Raw genomic sequence first — 21384 nt, 5'->3', positions numbered from 1 at the left:
TACAATGTAAGGCCTCTTTCTGGAGTAACGTAATCCAAGAAGAAATGCTTTCATCTTGGTGTAATCACGGAAATGCACGTAACATGGACGTGACTGATACTTACTTGCATTAAGTTTAAAACTAGAAATTCGGAAACTTAGAAATTCAACATTTGATTTTGATTACTTCCTGTGTGGATTTTACTGAAAAATAGCAAATAATTATTAGGTAACAGAATTAGATCGGTCTACTTGTTTGTTTCTGAAGAAGGCGTAGGAAAATATAATTCTAAAATGCTTGTGAAAAACTTGTTTTCGGTTGAATGGCGTATTCGATCAATATACAAATAGTCATATATACATCGAATTAGTATGAGCATATTTTTAACAAAAAAAAAACTAGTATGAGCATATCGACTGGATATATCGACATCAAGAGATGTAAAAAACAAAAGAGGTGTCATGTTGGCCGAAAATGTCAAGCATGCATATAGACACTATTGATTGGATTTAAACATTGCTATAGGTCGTTGGAGGTGATGCATTAGTATAGAGATAAGCAGTAAACACCACCCATTTTCCAATAGTCTAAAATTTAAAATGTGATCCACTAACCATAGTTTAAGCTGTCATTGTTCACATTATCTGCAATCACAAGAAGAATGGAAGCACAACTTTGAAGAATTATACAAAAATCGTCCACACCAGCCATAAACTAACTTTTTTCACCCACGATTTGACATTTTTCCATTGCATAATTAATACAGATCGGGATTTAATTAGTCAAATGTACAAACTAAAATATCAGAATAAGTAAGCAGATGTCATAGAGTTAAAAATTGGTTAGTTGGCCTCGTAAATGTCTTTGATTATCTATCTGAGATTCCAAGCACGTTCACCTGATCACCTCCCGAGCATATTGAGTGCCTAGCTATGAGGGAAAATCATGCGTGGTGGGTAATGAAAAAGATTGTTTGTTCAATTATTTCAAGTGTTTGTAATAGTTTTGGACTTGGTTCGATTAGCAGATAGAACAGGGCCTCTTCCAGAAACATTTCCAAAGGTTGGCGTTCTGGAACTGCGGGACATACGTGAATTTGAAACACAAGCTAACGGATAATAACTAGTAATGCATAGAACTTTTAGATTACAATAAAGTTTCATCGTCAATAATTAGAGACTAATAGACTATGCTTGACGTGGTTAAAAATTTTGTTCTTATTTGATTTACTCAAATTTTGATGTCGCTACAAACCTTCTCGTTTCAAAAACACCATGATTTTTAAGATTGTTTATGCAGAATGCAATTAAAGGCCTTAATATGTATATGGCCAAGCCACCAAGGGAATGAAATGTGCACAACTCGAATCAACATTCCTTGTGGGACTTCCAATTAACCTCAGCTTCGCTTTCAACCACTTATCAAGCTCTTTGCTGGAAGCATTTACATCTTCTTGTTACTAGTTGATCGGTACCAGTGCTTTGCGTGGACGCATGACCTACAAACAATCAGAGCATAGCTATACAAGTCTTCCACATAATAGGTTCCAACATATCTGCCTTACCATTGCAATATTTCATTTGGCATGACTAGCTTGATTCAGGGCTTTTTCTAGAGCACATTTCCCGCTCAAGCATTCTTAATTTGTCAAGTAATCTAGTCTTCCACTCAACAAAACTTGACCTACAAACTGTCTCCAATAATTCGTTAACAAGTCAAATGCCTCGTTTTTCATTTTACAGCTAAAACGAACTGGTTTCTGACTTTGTGAGAAACTCGACTTTCAAAAATCAATGAATTATAGTATTAGCATGAACGTGTTATGAGAACCTTTTTTTCTATGACCAACACATGAACTACTTTCTATAATGTCATGGTGTGTATTCTAAGAATTATGACATCCTACGAAGTATACAATTCTGCACACAATGAACGTGGTACACCGTACACATGGTGCTAAAAAGGATATGATTTTTACTTTATTTTGAGATATGTTTGCTGGGGTTAAAGCAGATCCCCACCTGATTATTACACAAAGAGTATGATCATTACAAGGAGGCTTGTCATGACTACATGATCAACAGACATGAGGCCTAACAAACTTGGGATTACTTCCTAAACATTCCCAAAGCCTAACAAAAGGTTGTGGTGTTGTTCAGTCCAAGACACAGGATTATCCAGTTTCTAGTTGAAGCACCAGATTCTCATTTTCCTAAAAATCATAGTAGAACTGATTCCTCCTAAATATTGTCAAGTGTAAATAATAGATCGCATACGAAAAGTGTTGTGACATAGGAAGATTCATACAAGGATTCTACTCAGATAAGAATCATAAGATAAGAATCACGCCGATTGGTTACGTTTGAGTATCATATTCTAACGTTTACTAGCCAGTTTGGCATGTAGACCAGTTACAGAGTAGCAAAGGGTATAGTTGAAATTTCATGAATAACAGTTTTGAATGCTGTTTAAGTGCAAAGAGATGGGAATTATACTCCTTCCAAAATGGTTCATAGCCTGACTAGTGACTAGAGAGGTATGTGTCCAATGCATAAAACTTCAGTGGCCTAGATCCATGTTTTTGTTGCTCAAAATCTTCTTAACGGATTACTAATTTACTAGGATAGGGCTTTTTTTATTTATTATTATATTCATTTTAGATATATACAATTGTTTGCTTGGTGGGAGGATCATAAGGCTTCTTATTTCTGATACTAATACCATTGGAATTTGAACTCAAAATTTCGCAGTGGCCTATGCCTATTTTTGGCCTCCTCTTCTTAACAACTAAATTGCTTTCATACTTGGAAGAAAACAAAAAATCCGATGCATATCAAATAATAATGTGGAAAATAAAACTGGTTCTATGCTTTTGCAAGCCACAACAAAAAAATTCATATATTCATATTTTCTTGATGAGAGAACCATATCATTCCAGGTATTACATGTGTAAATTTCTGCCTGCTTCCATAAAGAATCTACACATATTCATGGAAGGCCAGAGGAAGAATTGTACAGTGTACAGATTTACTCTAAACATACAGGATCGGCTAATATCCTACCAGTGAAGCCGATAACTGGCAGCCTGCATAAGCGGGTGAGCCCAATAGGCACCTAGTGTCACAGCTGTGATTGTTAGATATGGAAGACGAAGGAATTCCTTATAATAATCTTTAGGCAACTTTTGACGTCCGTCGAGTATAGCTGCAAAAGGAACAACGCTGGTTCTGCTCTTTACAACTTCAAAGGCCTCCCCGTAGCGCAATCCTAGCCTCCTATCACCATTCCAAACGCCAAATAGATGGTGTCCAATCAATCCAAAAGATGCTGCCACTGCTACAGAATTGCCAATCCACATTGCATGGGCCAAGCACCAGATCACCTGCCCAACCATCTGAAACAAATGCGAATGAGGACTGGTTTATTAAACAAAATTAGGGCCCCAAAGAACTCAGCCTTAACTAAAGTAGATATTCAGATATTCCAACATATGCAATTAACAGTCTTATAAACAAGTCTCAAAAGCAAAGAGACTTGTCCATATAATTCGAAAGAGAATAAATAAATATACACAAATAGATTGATGGTTAGGATCTCAATCTCAAGTAACCAAGCATCGTAGTTTCACGTATCAGTGAGTGAGTAACTTGAATACCTGAGGGTGCCTGGTAATTCTCATGATCCCAGTTTCCCATAGATGCATTTTAGGCTCATCAACTGCTGCTACTTCTAGCAAGTTAAACGTTGAGGGATAGAGGAAAAGGAAGGAAATGAAGTTTGAGATCCAAAAAACTTCATGCAGCCAGGGAACACTTTGGAGCTGCCACAACTGCACACCGTCATATCGGTGATTAATGAAGTACACCTGAGTGGAACAGTAAGAAAAATGTGTAAGACCATTTGACCAAAATGCTCAGCCTAGCTTCAAGATTCCGAGAAATTTAAATTGCTTCGTTATAAGCTGAAGACGAAAAACTTACAACAGTACTAACTGCCAATGGGAGAGAAATCCCAGCAAACAGAACACGGTATGCTCGTGCACCAATGAGCTTCTCACCAGGATCACGGAGACTGGCCATACCACTATGGACAGCGGCAAAAATGAAAACAAGGATCAACATCACAATCTGCAGGGGATGCAATGGGAGTAAGATGTATAAATTCTAAGAGGCAATGCATTAATAACAACTAAAGCACCAGGGCATTGGATCAGAAAAGATGAACAACAAACATCGTTGGTAAGATCCCCAGATGATACATATGTTAATCTTCATATGCTACAAAACATCTCTGGGGTGTCTATAACTCTATATGAACATCCACTGTCCATAGTTGCAATTGATATTTCACTTCTCTAAATCCAGCAGATGTCTTCGCTCACATTAAAGTTCCACTACATATTCACAGTGCCTATGAGTTTTTCTGTAAAAGTTTACGTCATGTCAATTTAAGGAAATTCCGTGAGTCCTAGGTAACTCTGAGACGTTTAATTAATGTAAAACAACTTCTTTTCCATATATCCGGGAAATTCAATATGTTCACTTCATGCCACCATAACTAATCATTTCCATGTATAATTTGTGTATTATCTTCTCCTGTATTCATTTTGGTTCAGATATTAATGTGCTGGACTTTCCCAATATTGCACCATTGTTTGTGTCCATCAGCCTACCATCTCCTTCAACAATGGTAAGAATTTTCTGTCCAAGATACCGATAACCACTGCTTTAGTTCCATGAGGCCAATTTTTTCATTGGCATGCAAAACCAATTCAATGTATTAGCTCGCAAGCTACCAAAATAATCCTTACCATACAGCACGCCTAATATGTATCCCCTATGTTCTATAAGTCTTTATATCTTCAAGTTGAACTGCATAACATTTCGCAGTTCCCTAATTTGGCCTGGCCTATCAAATAGCTCTAATATTAAAATCAGCTCAACAAGCATTTTCATTAACACTAACTAAAATAAAACAACTTGGCATATTCTTCAATTGGGGGTGGGTTAAAACATTTCTTCCTCTAAACTTCTACTTGGCTTGTTTATACTCAATGAACTATAGTGTAACTGAAAAAAACTGTGAAATGGGCAAAATGGAAAAAACTGACCTCATGGCTATCTGAAATCCCAGAAAGAGAATCAATAAACGCCTTCCCCCAACCAAACCCAAATGAAGAATCAATCCACAAAGCATCAAGTGCAAACAGAACAACTCCTAGAATCCCAGTAAAATAAACCCAAGAAGAAACCTTTTGCTGGAATATATCAAAAAAAGCAGAATCTTCACCAAGTTGAAACTCATCCACCACAACTGAACTCTTCCCTTCTGTTTCTTCTAATGAAGTTCTAGCTAGAATTCTACTTAAAACTCGTTGAAACTTAAAGGGCTTGTTTATATTTCGATTTAAAGGTGTTTTGAATACGGGGTTTTTGAATGGTTTATGAAAAGATAAAAAATTTGAACGGTGAGTGGGAGATAAGAGTGGGTTTGAAAGAAGAAGAGAAGAAGAAGCCATGAAGGACAGAGAGAGAGAAATGAAGAAGTGTTAAAGTTGTAGTGTTGTTTTATGTTTTAAGTAGTTGATTTTGAAGAGAAGTGGAAAAGGGTATCTGAAAGTAGTGATGCTTGAGAAAGTGCTTTTGGACAAAAGCTGTGTTTAGTGCTTCATCTTTCATGGAAGATGACAAAGAAACAACATTTGCGGATGCTCAAACTCTAAAAGCATCCAAATACACTTGGGCCTAACGGTAATATAAATATACCTAAAATTGGGCTTCTCAAAGCATTCGGCCCAAGCCCATTTCGGCCCAAGCCCATTTTATAACCCAAAATGTTCTTGGTTGGTTTATACTGCTCCTCTCTCAATGGGGGTTTACTAAGGAGAGGGAGAGGAGAGAGAGAGAGAGAGATTGAGAGTGCGTTGAGAGGGAGAGGGACGAAGATATGGGGACAGACAGACCGAAACCAACCAAACACTTTTTTGTCCGCGTACCCCCTTTCTGCCCAGAACGGGACGTTTGCTTCCACTCACTTGATTATTCATTTGCCTTGTCAAATTGGAAACTTGTTGGGAGTGAAGAAATGTTGATTAGGAAAGATAAACTACAATGTTTTATAGACAGCAGAATTTGGAGAGAATGAAGCTAATATGTTGTTTGGGAAAGTTATTAGAAGAAGAGTCAGATTCATATATTGGGCTATTATGCTACCAAGGACGAATCAAGGACCAACAAATTGAGTTCCTAACGTCTACCTTAGAACACAGTTGCTGAAACTTGATTGCTGTGCTTTATAATGATGATGGAAAGTTGAAGTTCCTTAAAACAGTATGGAGAAGCATATTTTAAATTTTAATGTTCTTCGAAAACTGTAATCTTACATTTTAACAATTGCTAGCTGGTGTGTTTGAGATAATTGGTAAACGCTTAGGCCTCATCCACTTGGGATCTAAGAAACCCAAATACTGATTTTTTGTTATGAGGTCGTAGCTGATATTCTTGTACTGAGCAAGGCCCAAAATATCGATATCAATGAACATATTGGTGTACCCAAAAACCGATATATATTAGATATATCAGATATTTCGGATATATCTATTTTTTTTGGTGACCAGTCCAAATTATTTAAAATATTGGAAATATTAGAAATATATTGAAAATATATTAAAAAATGATCAAAAAAATTATATGGGAAATCAAAAAATGATATAAAATTTTAATCATAAATTCCGATATATACTGTTTTATATTAGTGAATATATGTTGAATATGTGTACCAAAAACAATATAATTGATATATCCAAATGGTACTGAACTGAACTACTGAAATTGGGAACAAAAAAAAAATAACCTGATTAGTGTGAAGTGTGAACAATTGACTAAATAATGCTAAGAAACAACGAAGAACCAATCAATTGAGCTGCTTGCAAGTTTACATACACTTGGAATGAAAATCCAAAAGTGAACTTGAAAAAGTTGGATTCTAGTGGAACAAAATTGTAACTTCTGTGAGTTGCTTATTTAGCAGTACTCAATCAAAATTGTTTCACTGCAGCCATGGAACTCCACCTAAACAAAAACTGGCATTTTAAACAAAACCTTTTCACTCAGTCTGGCACTCCACAGTAAGAAACTTTTCCAAACCCACAACAAAACCTTTTCACTCACAGGGCAGTAGGCATCTCGTGTTCACACTTACAGTTGAGAAAACTAAAAGGAAAACAATGAATGAGAACTATCCAATGTATGCAAAATTTTCCAAACCCACCACAAAACCTTTTTTCCCTGGGTAGGCAAGTTAATCACAGGCAGCTCATGTTCACATTATCACATATTATGCTATGATATGAAAAAACTACAAAGGAAAATAATGAATGAGAAACCAGTCAACAAACAAAAATTAACCATCCAGACTGTTATATATGGATTGTACCTAGAAATTAATTCCTTCTACCCAACAGCCACCTATCTTATTAAAAGTTTAGTAGAAGTCGCCTTCAGACAATTGTCATTGACAACAACACTTCACAATCCTTATCAAAAAATCCCCATTTGAAGTGAACTCTAAAACTATGCATATGATGATATCAGCACATCATCTGATAGTAATGCTCATCTTCACCTTCTTTATTCATAGTTTCATACTCACCATTCTTATACTAAAACACTGATTAAGCACATAATAACACAAAGAACCAAGCTAGTCCAGTAACATCCTAAATTCCTACACACATTTTGAGATGATTTTGAAGTCTTAGAGACACAGTACACACACAAACACTCACAACAGTATAAAGTTTCCTCGTCATATATGCCATTTGATGGCAAGGAGATGCTGCTTTGAATTATTGTTAGAAGAAGGCCTCAGGGATTCTAGAGAACTGAGAGATTTGCCCACCATCAAACTTCACATTTCCCTGACACCTATCAAACAAATAATGAAATGTAGTGGAACCAATGGAACTGTGAAAGTGAAGACTTTCACTAAAACCCCCCCACCATATTATATTCCTCAGAATCATAAGAAAATGGTATAATGTTGCAACAGCACTAATGTCTAAACACTGGTGATTATAATATAACATGGTATAATAAACAAATATTCAAGACCAGATCTTTGGCATTCACACTTCCAACATACCCATCACCACTAGTGAAAAAACTAATCCAAAATAATTAAGAGAAGAAGGGAGTGTCAGAGATGGCACCCAAAGCAATTACAAGTCTTGGGTGTGAAAGAACAGACACCAAATGGCCTGTTTGGTATGTTGCAATTGATAGCATAGCAGCAAGGGGAAGGCAAACAAAGCCCTCTTGGCCCTCCACAGCAAGTACACAGTGCACATATCTGAAAGCTTCCAAGTCTCCTTCTAGTGTCATTCAGTACCACTGGCATAGAACTCATCCTATTTTCTGGTTCAATTAATGGCACCATTGAACCATTCTCAAGTACCCCCTTCAAAAGAACAAACATTTTAATTATATAACAATAATGCCATAAAAAAAATAGAGTAAACAGTGAATTATCCTTACATGAACAAATCTTGCATTGTGAATAGTGGCAATAATTGTAAAGAGAAAAAGAAAAAACCAGGAACCCCCAGAGCTGAACATTACAATTTTGTGAGTTGTGAAACTTGCAAGTGGAGTGTGGGAAACTATAAAGACTTGAAATGAGGGATCTGAATTAGGGAAGATGGGAGTAGAATTTAGTTGGAGGTTTGTAGGGAAGGAAAAAAATGGCTTGGTCTTGTTTGTTTTACAGTCTTCTTGTTCAGCGGTTTAAGGACCATTTTGAAGGATATTTTTTTATCTTACAGCTGTTACCACGTAGTCACGTACCCACTTGAAAATAAACACGAAGGACTATTTCGTCTTTCAGCTCAAGTGGTAGGGACTAGTACACTTAAAAGCCCAAAACCATGTATATACTCTAATAGGCAAAGAAAGCCCAAACACTTTTCCGGGCACTTCAGCCTAGTCGCTTATAAATTTATTAGATAACTGCAAGCAGTGGGGTCGTAAACGGAAGTGGAAAAGAGAGAGAGAGATGGGTTTGTGGTGGGGAGAGAAAGAGAGTTAGATTTGATTGAGAATGAAGAAATAAAGAGAGATTGAGGACCGACAGAAACCAACCAAAATACTTTTTGAGCCACATACCTCTTTGTCGGGCCAGAACGTTTGCTCCGCTCACTTGATAATAGACACAAAATCAACAGAAAATTAAGTTTCTTTTAAGAAGTAAATACATGAAGAATGACTTTTAGGAAATAACTCGTACAATATTAACACGGCCCTTTGTGTTTTCCACTGCAATGTGAAGCTCTGTATATAGTACAAAAGAGAGAAACATCCCACTAATATCGAGTGAGAAACAGATCATGTGAAAGGATGTAGGCGAATTTGTAGACCTTGATATTTAGTCAGCATATGGGCTGTTGAATAGAAAAGGCCATTTGTACATTGAGAAGCAACATTCAGAGAAAAGATGAAAAAGTGGAAAGACATCAATCAGATTTCAGAACCAAAAACACGTTCACATTGGTTTTCTCGGAACGTGGCATTATATGCAAATTTACATGATGCAACTATGTGAAATTCACAGGTGCTGAGTTTTCTGTCAAGGCAAAATGCATTTTTGATGAACAAATTTGACTCAACACGAAATTCTGTACAGCTCCAGCAATGGGTATAATAAATTTACAGAAGATTCATAATTGTCTTCCAAAGGTTAAGAGTAGGAAGTAACTGGTCCGATGGTTGAAATGGTACGCGATCCATCTCCATCAATGTTTTCGGCTCCAGAAGGCATCTGCTGTGTCACCGCCAATGAAAGTCACCTGGACTTTCCAGATACTGCTTCAACAGGCCCTTCTAATGACAAAGGTACTGCAGAAATTCCCGATGAGGACCCTAACAAACGTCGAACAACCGGAATATCGGCTGATGCTGAAGAAGAAAGATTATATGCATAGGGTCCCATAGGATGGTCAAATTTGCAATTCGGACCAAATTTGCAGATACCATAACGAGAATAAAAGATGCACAATGGCTCTCCCTGTTGGAAAGATAAGAAGCAGAGTTATTTTGCCGAATACATTCCGGTATAATTGAATTAAATATTTAGATTTGTATGGCTCAACAACATCCAACAAATAAATCAAGTACTGCAGTAGGACTAAGAAGCGCCAATAAGTATGCAATGTATTATTGGAACTATAACAACGAATACAAGCGAAGACTAGATAGCAACTTGTTCCAGTCGATTTACATTTTTTTATTCATTCTTTCATTTTTTTTTTATCAGTAAAGTAGAGGTTTATATTAATATAGAAAGAGAATCTAGGATGAGATATCATATTCCAGTCGATTTACATCCCAGCTCAACATCCAATAGATTTTAAATCCTTCCCAAATAAAAATGCGAGCTCTCCCAAACAAAATATAATATAAGGGCATCCAACATTACAAAGGGTCTCAGAGCACTTTCCCTTGTAGATCATTCTGGGCTCTCAGGAACTCAGAACAGTCTCAGAACTTATGATTCTGCAAAATTTGCTCCTCAATGATTTTCTTACGACAATACACTAGACACCATACAGCTGAAGCGGTAGTGGTATTCAAAGTTAGGAGAGAAGCCTGACACTCAAGTAGCCTATGGTGACAGCTCCTAACCAAAGGTATAGAGACCTTTATAAGGAAAATATAATCGAGAATGCACGAACCTCTAACACGATCACTTACCTTGGTTTAAGAGGCATTAAACCTACCACTCTGCAGATACAATTTCACCTTACATCTCAGTAGTACCAGTAGATTACTATTTTGTTTTCTACATATATGATATATCTACCCAGTCCAGTCCACATAAGAAGAATTCACGGAATTCACTTCCATGAAACTCATAAGCTACAAAACATAGGAACCTCCAAACGTCTTTTGAGGAGCTTGGTCCAGTATTAAGCCATATCAAGGTAGTCTCAAGTATTCATCTCAGTAATGATATCATTTCTAGAAGACCTTGTGACCATCAATATGAGCTCATGTGCTAACAAATAGGAGATAACTATATAAGTATGCAACTGTCAAGAGAACTTCTTATCTAACGAAAGAAAGTGAAACCACACTTCTAATTCTAGTATATAATTAACCACCGCCACTGTTGCACCATTGACATTAGAGGAAATAAGATTACGACTACACAAACCAGAAAGTACTACAACAAACAGAAAACTGCAAGGCTGAAGATATGACTCACCGGGCGAAGCGGAAGTCCCAATGGACTCAGCAAACAGTTTGGAACAGGAATCAATCTTTCTCGAGGATGATGGAACCTGCAAACAGTACCATATTTACAATCACCAGTCTTCATGTAAAACTGGCATTCTGGTTGACCAGGTCTTTCAGGGAATACATTATCCCTCTGCAAATTATAAAGCCCTTGAACTTCGTGACTTGTTTGACTTTGTCGAGGAGTACCATAATATTGATTGTTTCCTGGTGTTTGCTGCTGACGCTCTGAAGAAGATATTGAACCAATTTGTCCCTGAATCAAAAGCAATGTAGGGATTACTGAGCAAAGAGAGAGGTTGGTAAAAATTATGAAATTAAAAAGGGATGGTGACCATCACTCATGCCAGATTAAGATTACTGAGCAAAGAGAGAGGTTGGTAAAAATTATGAAATTAAAAAGGGATGGTGACCATCACTCATGCCAGATTAAGACGCAAACTGTCAATAGATAAAGGGATCGATGAAAAACATAAAACACTTTTATAGTTTCTGAGTCATGACTTTTGCATACATAAATTGTAGCATACGACTTAGGTACGGGTTAGGCACCCTCCTTACTGTACAATGCTTCCAGATCCATAAACTTGTTTGTGACTAGTTTCATTGCCTGTGGGTCTTTAATTAAATTTGGTGGAAACCTCAACCTCTTTGAGTAAACACATCGAGCCAACAAGGTTCATTTTCGAGAAAACACAAGATTCATAAAAAAAAAAAATACAAATACAAATAAAAATAAAAACTAATAATAATAATTAATTGATTAAAATAAAAAACGGTATTTACAAAAGGTTATACTACTTAGAAAGGATTGTCCTGCAAGAGACTGTATTCTTACAACCTTGAAAGCAAACCAAGTGTGTGCTCAATGAAAAATAAAACAACAGTCAAGGAACTTACAGTGTATGCATTCCAACTGGGAACGGATACAACTCCTTGAGGCAGTATAACCTGAGTATAACTCGAAGGACCTTGCCAACGTGGGCTAGGAATAAATGAGGTTCTTGACAAAGCCCAGTTAGTGACTCCTTGATAAGATTGCTGACCGGGTGTTGATGGTGAATGTACAGGAGGATAAACAGGAGAGCCGCGCAACGAAACCATAGCATTAGATGGTTGTGGGTGGTGAAACTTACAAGTGTTCCCAAACTTACACTGCCCAGTTCTTAAATAATAAGCACACTCCTTTTCATTCTGTATGCAGAAACTGAAGTCAGAAAATACATAATAATCCAATTCGAATTTGTGCTTACAGATGTAGGAAAACAACCGCCCGAGATATTGGTCGCATTTGTGCAGGGGAGAGATAAGAAATTGCAGAAAACGAGAGAAAATTGCGGAAAAATTACATTTCAAGTTTAAGCAAATACGAACCGGGCGGAGTGGATAGCCTAAAATATTTAGTACAACTCGTCCAGCAATACCAGCCTTGTCTCTAGGATGATGAAACTTACATGTAGCTCCAAATTTGCACGTTCCAGTCTTCAAATAATACTGGGAAAAAATATCAAAAGAACAGTTTGTCACTCTACTAAAACGTTAAAAGTCAAACATATAGTTCCAATTATTGATGTGATAAAATCATAAAATCAAATTCCAATAATAAAATTACAAGTTTTTTCAAATGTGTTAAAGGAACTTATTCAAAATCCCAAGAGAATTTTCATAGAAATGGAGGCGCTATCTAGTAACAGAGTGATATCAGATCAATTTTATACCAAGTACATGAGTACCTGACACTCGGGTTGCCCTATCCTTTCAGGGTACACTCCTTTTATCCTAGCAGCAGCAACAGCCTGGAATTTAAAGTCACGTTCATCAAATGAAAACCAAAGTTGAAAATCACTATGGACAGCAGCAATGCTAATCTCTTCCACTAAACAACAATCTAAATGCAGGACTATTACATTGCATGAGGCTAATTTCTAAATGACAAGTTCCAAACAATAAGATAAGTAGAGTACATACGAGTTTCCTGTTAGGAGGATGATTAAATCTGCAAGTCATTCCAAATCTACACAATCCAGTCCGTATATAATAAGTGCAGTCTTGTTCTCCCGGACGTTCAGGATACTGTCTAGATTCCATACTTTCATTGCCTCTCATATTCATTTCCCACATTGCATCTACAATATATAACATATATATAAACATAAACACGTGAGTTATTAGACCATATATATAAAGAGACAGCTGAGAGAGAGAAAGCTAATAACCTTCATCCAAGGGTGAAGAAAGAGATGATCCTTCAGTTACCAGATATCGGCGGAATTCCACCATCATATTCCATATTAAAACCAGTTTCACTACACTAGCGTCGGAATTCCTAGTGGAATTCCCATTTCTATGATGAAATATCGTACGGAATTGTTATATACCAGCGTCGGTGTGTTTGTTAGAGAGAGAGAGAAGGTGTGTGTGTGTGTGTGTGTGTGTGGGTCGTTCTCTCTCCTCTCCACAAACAAGGTGAGGGAATGAATTAAAACCAGTCGTTTTGGCTTTTCGCTTTTTTCACCCCCCCAACACCCGCGTTAAAGCAGAACTAGCTAACCCAGATACCAGATACCAGACACCGCCACTTTTTTGTATTCAGTATTGACTTGTTTTTTCTCTCTCTTTTTTGTGTCTTTTTGAGTTGGTTTTACGTGGTGTAAGCTAGAATTCTAGAACTAGTGGCATGGTGGTATCTTTGGAACAGATATTGTACAACAATTTTCAAGTACATCAACTGATCAACGATTGTGAATTTGTTTATGTGTGATTGTGTGTTGTCTTCCTGTCGGTAGATTGATATATGCCTAGGACTATTTTGTGTGTGTGTGTAATAAATTTGTGACCTCTGGAAGCTTTCGACCAATTGAAAACGCTTTCAGTATAAAAATTATCAAGTTGTGTGGAAAATAGTTAGATTATCCAACACATGTGGCAATATGAAAGTCTCACATCACTATTGGAAGTACTTCTCAATTTTATTGGCCTTGTATATATGTTGTGTGATAAATACTTTTATCCAAATGGAATTTTATGTCCATTGTGATCAACGTAAATGAATGTCAATCAATGAGTAATTCTAATCTGGCGAAGCAATTTCAAATGCACTAGTATTGACATGCAGTTGAATATCAAAGGATTGTTGCTATAAAACTATAGTGGAGGTGGATCTCACTGTTTGAACTTTACTTGGTAAGAACCAATAATTGAGTGGACAATATGAAAGACAAATATTCACTTTTTTTACTCTCCAAACAAGTCTGACACAACAAAATGCGATGAAATTATTCTGGTTTTTTATGGAAATCTGGATGATTAGTACACTCGTACACGGAATTTACACGGGAAGTTTTGGATCCTCAGGTTTCAGCCACCCAGTTTTGATACTTCCCAAAATTTTGTCATGAAACTGCGTTTTATTTGTACTATGTATATGTTGTCTGTATTCCTTGATTTGCACGTACTACTTGTACATCTATACGTCTTTTTCTGCATATAATATTTGTTAACCAATCTAAACAATGTGTGGCCTCCAAAAGATTTTCGGTCGTTAAAGAAAAGGTGTAACTACTTAGACGAATAATCAAGATATACACAGAAAAAGATAAAACCTGCGATATTTACTACATCCCAGTCCCAATGGGAAGTGTCAAAATATATACTAAGTTAATATGCTCCATATAAGGCTGGGTTTTGATAACCCGATAATTGATCCGAACCAACCGAACCAAACTGATAAAAAACGGTTTGGGTTGGGGTAATTTGGTTTGCCCTCTACCGACCCGAAACTAAACTGAACTAACAAGATATTAGTTTGGTTTCGGATATGTCCTCCACCGAATTGATGTGAACCCGAACCAATAAAATGACATTTTAGTAATATTTATGATTAATTTTGTATATGTTTATTAATTATGTGGTTGAAATTAATTGATTTAATTTAGAATTTAATTGATTTTATAGTTTTTTATTCGGGTCAATTCGGTTTCGGTTTGTAATATATTTTATCGGTTCAGTTCGATTTTAGATGAAATATAATATTATCAGTTTGGTTTGGTTTTGGGTTCCCAATTTTCTTATCGGTTCGGTTCGGATTTAAATTTTCCAAAACCCGATCCAAACCAATCCAACAACCCTAATTGCATATCTACTATTTATATAATAAAGTAGAGATATCTAACATTAATTTTTCTCTCTCCTAGGTGGCATTCTAATATTAAAGCTTTTGAGTCTACTATGCCACGTGTAATTCAAGTTTTTGAGTCTAATTAAAATTCTTCGGATGTGTATATCCCCCTCTCTCTATATCTCTGAATTCTAATATTATACAACCTAAAATGTGCACTTATTAAATTGTTTAAAGTTTCCTAATGCTCTACTATCACCTCTCTCTATATTAAAGCCAAGAACATCTGAGGTGGACTTGGATTTCCTATGTGGCAATTTCCCATTATTTTGTTCTGCCACATGGACCACTTCATTTAATTTGTTATGCCACGTGGATCATACTTAGTTTTTTAGAACAGTTTCATCTAAAAAAAACTCTTACCAAAAATACTTCCTTGGGCACTTCATAGATATATGACCACGGGTTTCTATTTTCTTAGTGGAAAAATTCAATTATTAAAACCCTCTCAAACCATTCGCCATTTTACCCAAAAAAAAATAAAATAAAAAAATAACTTTGCACTTCTTAAAACTTCTCAAACACCAAAAGAATCTCTAGATTACTTTGATTTTCGTGAATACGATCTCCTATCCGGCGAAGTAAGAAAACAATGCCTCAACGGGCTGGGGTGAGATGTCATTGCTAACCAATAAATAATTTATTTTGTTGCATTGTTTGTATATTTTAGCGTACCACCAATAATTAAGACATGTTCCATCGAGGAGTTTGGCACAAAGGTAAGATCACCTCTTTATTTTCTTTTTACTATGTTGTTTGTTAATTTCAGTATCTTATCATGTGTTTGTTGTCAAGATTTTGATTCAATTATCTATTACTTAGTTATATTTCCTTCTCCATCTAAGTATCATGAATATATAGTTGGTTAGATCCAATACGTGGAATATGTTCTAACGTTAGATCCAATACATTTGGTAATCTCCATTAACAAATTTCTAATTCCCACCAGTCAGCTCCGTTCCTTTCTAAGTCCAAACAATATTGGACTTCGAAACTTCAAACAACTTTTATCCATACTTTATTTTTCCTAGCATGAATGATTTTTTCTACAGTTGCTAAACATTCTATTAGAAAAATTAGCGATTTTGTAACTGATGAATGACAATCTAGATTATGTGTTCGGATATTATCGAACAGCGAGCTGAGTTGTTTCCCAGGGGAAACACAAATGAACTAAAAATAAAATTGTATTTGGCAACTCAACGCAAATTTGTATTGGTGCAGATGGGTAAAGTTTTTTTTTTTACTTTTTTACTCGATACTTCCATTGGATGTCCTCGGTAGTGCACTACACTTAACTTACAATGTCGTCACATCCACTGTTAAGTTTTTGTTTTTTGTTTAAAAAAAAAAAACAAACAAACAAACAATAAAGTAAAGAATTGTTTATGTTTTTTTTTATTAAGAAAATAAATAATTGTTTATGTTTTTTACTTGTTTTTTTAAAGAAAATAAATAATTATTTATGCTTTTTATTTTTTATTTGTTTTTTTTATATGTCGATATATTGGAAAATATAAAAAATACCAATGATATAAACCAATATATATCAGAAATATCAAAGATATTAACAAAAAATTAGTCAGATTGGTCAACCAAAATATGAGTACATCCCTTGAAAGCATAAGAAATACTCAAATTTGTATTTTTAAAAACACTCTGTGTTGCAACTTCAGCCGATAAACAGGCATACCTTGTCACAAAATCTTCAGCCCAATCTAAAAGAAATGTAGTAATAGAATCTTATTTTATTTCCATTACAGATTTCTTGACATAAGACACAATATGAAAAGTTGACAAAAATGCAAGTGCACTTATGGCCGACATATTCAACCCTCTGTAAAACATACGATATCCTTCAACTTGATACATTTTTTCATATACAGACTTCAATGAATAAGAGATTTTCTTAGAATCCCATAGAAACACCGCTCATTCCAATGAATGTGTTGACAGTTTTGAACACATAACAGATACAGGATCACATATAGGACTATTATCAGGCATCACATTCCTCATAACGGACCTCACCATCTACAACACAAATATAAAAAAAAATGCTAAGATTCATGTAGCTGTTATACAAAATGTAGGGAGCAAGACAGTACACGTTGACACTAATAAAAAAATATAAAAGACAATAAAGAAAATCTTGAGATGCAATGAAGAATCTCCACATGTTATTCAAAACACACACTAACATACAATACCTATAAATTGGAGAAGACACGAAAGCTAAAAAGAAAAAGCACATCTATGTTATAGGGTCCAATTTTTAGCAAATTAAACAATTTGATACCTATTATAGGTCCAATTCAAATTAACCATGTAAAATATGAAGCATAGCCATTCCCAGACTTCTAATCAACTTGTGAAAATGAGAAACATAACCATTATCATTAAATTAATAATTTTAAAGTGCTATCTCTCACTTTCAATAGGTTCACATAGTTAATATGACGATAATATATGACATTTATTACATGATTTTTGAGATGCAGAATACTGTTTTTTGTTTTTTGTTTTGTTTATTCTTTAAATTTGGAGAGTATTGAAATGGTGGGTCTGTTGGAGTACGTGTTGGGGGTGAAACTTTCCAATGTGGAGAGGCACTGTTTCGATTAAACGGTTGTAAAGTATGTACAATGACCAACATACTTTTTACCTTAAAGTTTTCCGACAATTTAGGGGGTGAAACTTTTGGGTTCCCTTATGATTTAAAACTTTGGTTTAAAATCGGTAATATGGGGCTAATTGAGAAATTCAGATATTCGCATTATATATAAGACAATATATACTCTTTTTAGTAATAGTATATAGTATTATTACGGTATTTTTATTGTATTTATTTTGTTACTTGAGTTATAATTAATGGTTGTATTAGTGTATGAGCATTTCTTTTTGGCTAATTGTGCAAATTGTATTGATATGTTGCGATCTACTTTTTTGTTGGTGTCAGAAGTGGGACATGTATGGTTTTCTTTCATATATTTTATAGAGTATTTTTTCATCAATGTGTGAGAACCATTGGTTAGATCTGTTTTCCTTCACTACTCCGTTAATTGGTTTGCATGTGAAGCCTTGTCAATTTGATTTAGCGCTACCCTTTAATTAATTATTTGAATTTCCCTATCAAAAAATAGGACTCGAGATCTCTACAACCGGGTACAGAAATAATCTCTGTAACCGTATTATCTCACCGTTGATCCGAATCCGAGATGTGTGTGTGTGCCTCGATACCTGTGTGTGTGCTCCGAGATGTGTGTGTCCGTGCTTGTAGAGATACGAGATGTGTGTGTGTGGTACAGGAGATCAAGTACCGGTTATAGAGGAACCGACTCAAAAAAATAAAAAATAAAATAAATAAATAAATAAATAAATAAATATATATATATATATATATATAATATTTATTTAAAATTTTTAAAATATATATATATATATATATATATACTTGAAGATTTTATAGTTTATTATTGTTTTATTTGTTATTACTACAAAATAGGCCGCACTCTTTTTAAAACCTTGCTCAAGAATCAAGAAGATATAACTGTTTTAAACTTTTAATTTAATTGAGTTTTAATAACCCGATTTTAAAAGTGTGAAGTCTCCCGTTTTATTCGTTAACTTAATTTAATAGTGTGATTCTCGTTTTAGTAAGAGACAGACTCCCATTTTAATTTAGAACTGCTATATTTTTCCTTTTCAATATGGGGGAGGAATTGTAATAGGAGATAACGTGGAATTTTAATAGTTTTTATGTTTTTTATATGATCAAATGCAGGAACAACTGGCAGTTGAGTGAGAAATGAAGAAAATTCAAAATCCCAAGAACTACAAAAAGCTCTGCAAATATCACTAGTGTGTCGGCCCACTGGTTGTTATTAAAATAAAGCATTGAATCCAACTTAAAAATGGGACTTGGCTCATAATTTAAAGTCTTAGGGAGGTTTTTTATTTTTTTGTGAAGTGTTTAATACATGCACACACTGAAGAAGTAACTATTGTTTTAAGAGCAATCAATTACGTCTGATTGAGTTTGTTATGAATTTCAGATTGAGAGAAATGAATTGCGTTTAGGGTTAACCAATATTATCCCCCACTAGATGAATTTTTTTTGTGTGTATTTAGGAGAAAATCCTAATTGGCTCATCTAGTGGGGGTAACACTACTTCAATAGTTCACCCTTTTTGTTTATTGGGTTGTTTACTTTACTTGAAAGTTGAAACTATTGAAAGTGAAGTTACTTTCCCGATCCGACATGGATATTTCGTGCCGGATCTTTGTTGGACTCTAAAACAAAATGTCGAAGTCTAATTAAAACTTTAGAAGTCATAGTGTTGTTGGGTCGGGCTTCTTTTCTGGCCCAAAAATTTAAAAGCCCAAATAGATGGGACAATCAGCTGTGCGGCCTGTGTCATGTTACTTTTTTTTTTGCTAACAAACTGTGCCATGTTACTCTAGACGTTGAACAATGCAACTCTTTTTTAAGGGGTTGCCATTGAACAATTCGTTATGCCATATCGAATATAATATTTAAAAATTGAGACAACCATCAATTATAATCTCTGTTACTGTTAGAATATTTCCAATGCAATTGAAAATAATTCCCTTCTTATCACCGCCACTTCAGTACTTATTCACTATCTTTTCACCGTTTTGGTGAAAAATAAAGTAAAACTGTGCAATGTAAATGTGAATAAAATATCTCGGATGGAATGTTAGATTCCGTCTGGAGATTTTTTTATCCAGACGGTATTTTGTTTGAAGTTAAAAAAAATCGAAAAAACATTTTGAGGCGAAGTTAAAAAAGAATTGAAAAAAAAATCGAAAAAGACACACGAGATAGAATCCAACATCCTGTCCGAAATTAACAAGTCAGCCACTATCTCGGTGAAATATTTCACCTTGAAATCAACTGGGGACTAAAGTCACCAATTTTTCACCTCTACATTGCACAACTATTTTCCAACAAAACTGGTAATTATAGTCACAAACCCCTTTTATTCACCTGCATTGCAAATGCTCTTAAAAAGATGCATTTCTGCTACAAAACGTCCACCGTATCAAACACGCTGAAATCGATATCATATCCCATTTGGCCATTAGGTTTGGTTATTAGGGAAAATGCATAATAATTTGTCCAAGAAACCGTTACGAACTAATTTGTTGATCCATTGAACCTGTAGCATACTTGCACCCCCCTTACCCAGCCCAGTATATGGCATGCTCAAGTATTAAAAACCAAGAATTTGAACTCGGGTGAGTTTGGTTTCATAACTAATGTTTCACATCCATCCAATTTTCCAAATTCTAATCACCACAGTACCACACTAGTTCAATACTTCAATCATTCAATGTAAACTGTGAACTTGTGAAAGCAGAAAGGAAAAAGGAAATTGGAGTGTCCCATGTTAGAATGCGTCTAAGTCTAAAGCAGCAGAAAGTTATGGTAAAAAGTTTGCAAAAAGACAACCGGACAAGTTACTGTTACTGGAGCAGAATCAAGATGTGCAGTTCACAAACAAATCTCTAGTGGTCCTGGATGTGCAGAAAATTGACCTTTGTGATAATAGGAAGAGATTCTGTGGCCCATTCTGAGTGTGACCTTTTTTGAATCCTCAGCCTAAGTTAATAATGATGGGCGGACTGTAGACTGGAGTATACATATTATTTTGGGATTCTGCCGCAAGTTAATCAAGATGTGCAGTTCAATCAAAATGCCAGATGCCAAATAATCAGTTTATACACAAATCTCACGGCATTTTCCTCTTCTGCTGTACATTGAAAAGTTTGACTAGTGGATATTTATCAGACAACATTAGATCATCTCTAGATGGCGAGAATATACTCTTTAAATTTGAAGAATCTAATCGCAAATTTCGATCAATTCTAGTTGGTCGCAAATTCGATTAGTAAAAAAAACCACTTCACGC

At 35.3% G+C, this 21384-nt stretch overlaps 3 protein-coding genes and 1 long non-coding RNA gene across 4 annotated transcripts; 1 reads left to right on the top strand and 3 right to left on the bottom strand.

The window, feature by feature from the left end:
- Window positions 1-2845: 2845 nt before the first annotated feature.
- On the bottom strand, window positions 2846-5712 carry Z-ISO (15-cis-zeta-carotene isomerase). Its single transcript, XM_086587009.1, has 4 exons — window positions 5091-5712; window positions 3961-4107; window positions 3636-3845; window positions 2846-3374 (listed from the first exon to the last, which is right to left on the bottom strand). Exons 1-4 carry the CDS (start codon window positions 5496-5498, stop codon window positions 3039-3041), a joined length of 1101 nt encoding a protein of 366 aa, XP_086443135.1. The 5' UTR covers window positions 5499-5712; the 3' UTR covers window positions 2846-3038.
- Window positions 5713-7960: 2248 nt separating this feature from the next.
- Window positions 7961-8742, bottom strand: LOC147473810 (uncharacterized). Its single transcript, XM_086586972.1, has 2 exons — window positions 8515-8742; window positions 7961-8437 (listed from the first exon to the last, which is right to left on the bottom strand). The coding sequence occupies exons 1-2, from the start codon at window positions 8593-8595 to the stop codon at window positions 8177-8179; spliced, it is 342 nt and encodes a 113-aa protein (XP_086443098.1). The 5' UTR covers window positions 8596-8742; the 3' UTR covers window positions 7961-8176.
- A 755-nt stretch (window positions 8743-9497) lies between these two features.
- Window positions 9498-14088, bottom strand: LOC147473808 (zinc finger CCCH domain-containing protein ZFN-like). The gene is made up of 7 exons (XM_086586971.1): window positions 13488-14088; window positions 13240-13397; window positions 13005-13067; window positions 12646-12765; window positions 12172-12465; window positions 11240-11527; window positions 9498-10039 (listed from the first exon to the last, which is right to left on the bottom strand). Exons 1-7 carry the CDS (start codon window positions 13552-13554, stop codon window positions 9818-9820), a joined length of 1212 nt encoding a protein of 403 aa, XP_086443097.1. The 5' UTR covers window positions 13555-14088; the 3' UTR covers window positions 9498-9817.
- On the top strand, window positions 11491-11685 carry LOC147473809 (uncharacterized). The gene is made up of 2 exons (XR_015210268.1): window positions 11491-11569; window positions 11648-11685. It is a non-coding gene; the product is annotated as an uncharacterized LOC147473809 (long non-coding RNA).
- Window positions 14089-21384: the final 7296 nt, after the last annotated feature.

The sequence above is a fragment of the Coptis chinensis genome, unplaced genomic scaffold (genome assembly GCF_015680905.1).
Source record: "Coptis chinensis isolate HL-2020 unplaced genomic scaffold, ASM1568090v1 utg1761_pilon_pilon, whole genome shotgun sequence".
Lineage (NCBI taxonomy): Eukaryota > Viridiplantae > Streptophyta > Magnoliopsida > Ranunculales > Ranunculaceae > Coptis > Coptis chinensis.
This window is presented reverse-complemented; position numbering and strand designations above follow the sequence as displayed.

Coding starts and splice junctions, on each gene's coding strand:
- LOC147473808 (XM_086586971.1), bottom strand. CDS start 13,554: ATGATGGTGGAATTCCGCCGATATCTGGTAACTGAAGGATCATCTCTT. Junction 13,398..13,487: donor TTCTTCACCCTTGGATGAAG/GTTATTAGCTTT, acceptor TATATATTGTAG/ATGCAATGTGGGAAATGAAT. Junction 11,528..12,171: donor CCAGTTGGAATGCATACACT/GTAAGTTCCTTG, acceptor CTTTTGATTCAG/GGACAAATTGGTTCAATATC.
- LOC147473810 (XM_086586972.1), bottom strand. CDS start 8,595: ATGTTCAGCTCTGGGGGTTCCTGGTTTTTTCTTTTTCTCTTTACAATT. Junction 8,438..8,514: donor ACAATGCAAGATTTGTTCAT/GTAAGGATAATT, acceptor GTTCTTTTGAAG/GGGGTACTTGAGAATGGTTC.
- Z-ISO (XM_086587009.1), bottom strand. CDS start 5,498: ATGGCTTCTTCTTCTCTTCTTCTTTCAAACCCACTCTTATCTCCCACT. Junction 4,108..5,090: donor GGATTTCAGATAGCCATGAG/GTCAGTTTTTTC, acceptor CATCCCCTGCAG/ATTGTGATGTTGATCCTTGT. Junction 3,375..3,635: donor GAATTACCAGGCACCCTCAG/GTATTCAAGTTA, acceptor CATTTGTTTCAG/ATGGTTGGGCAGGTGATCTG.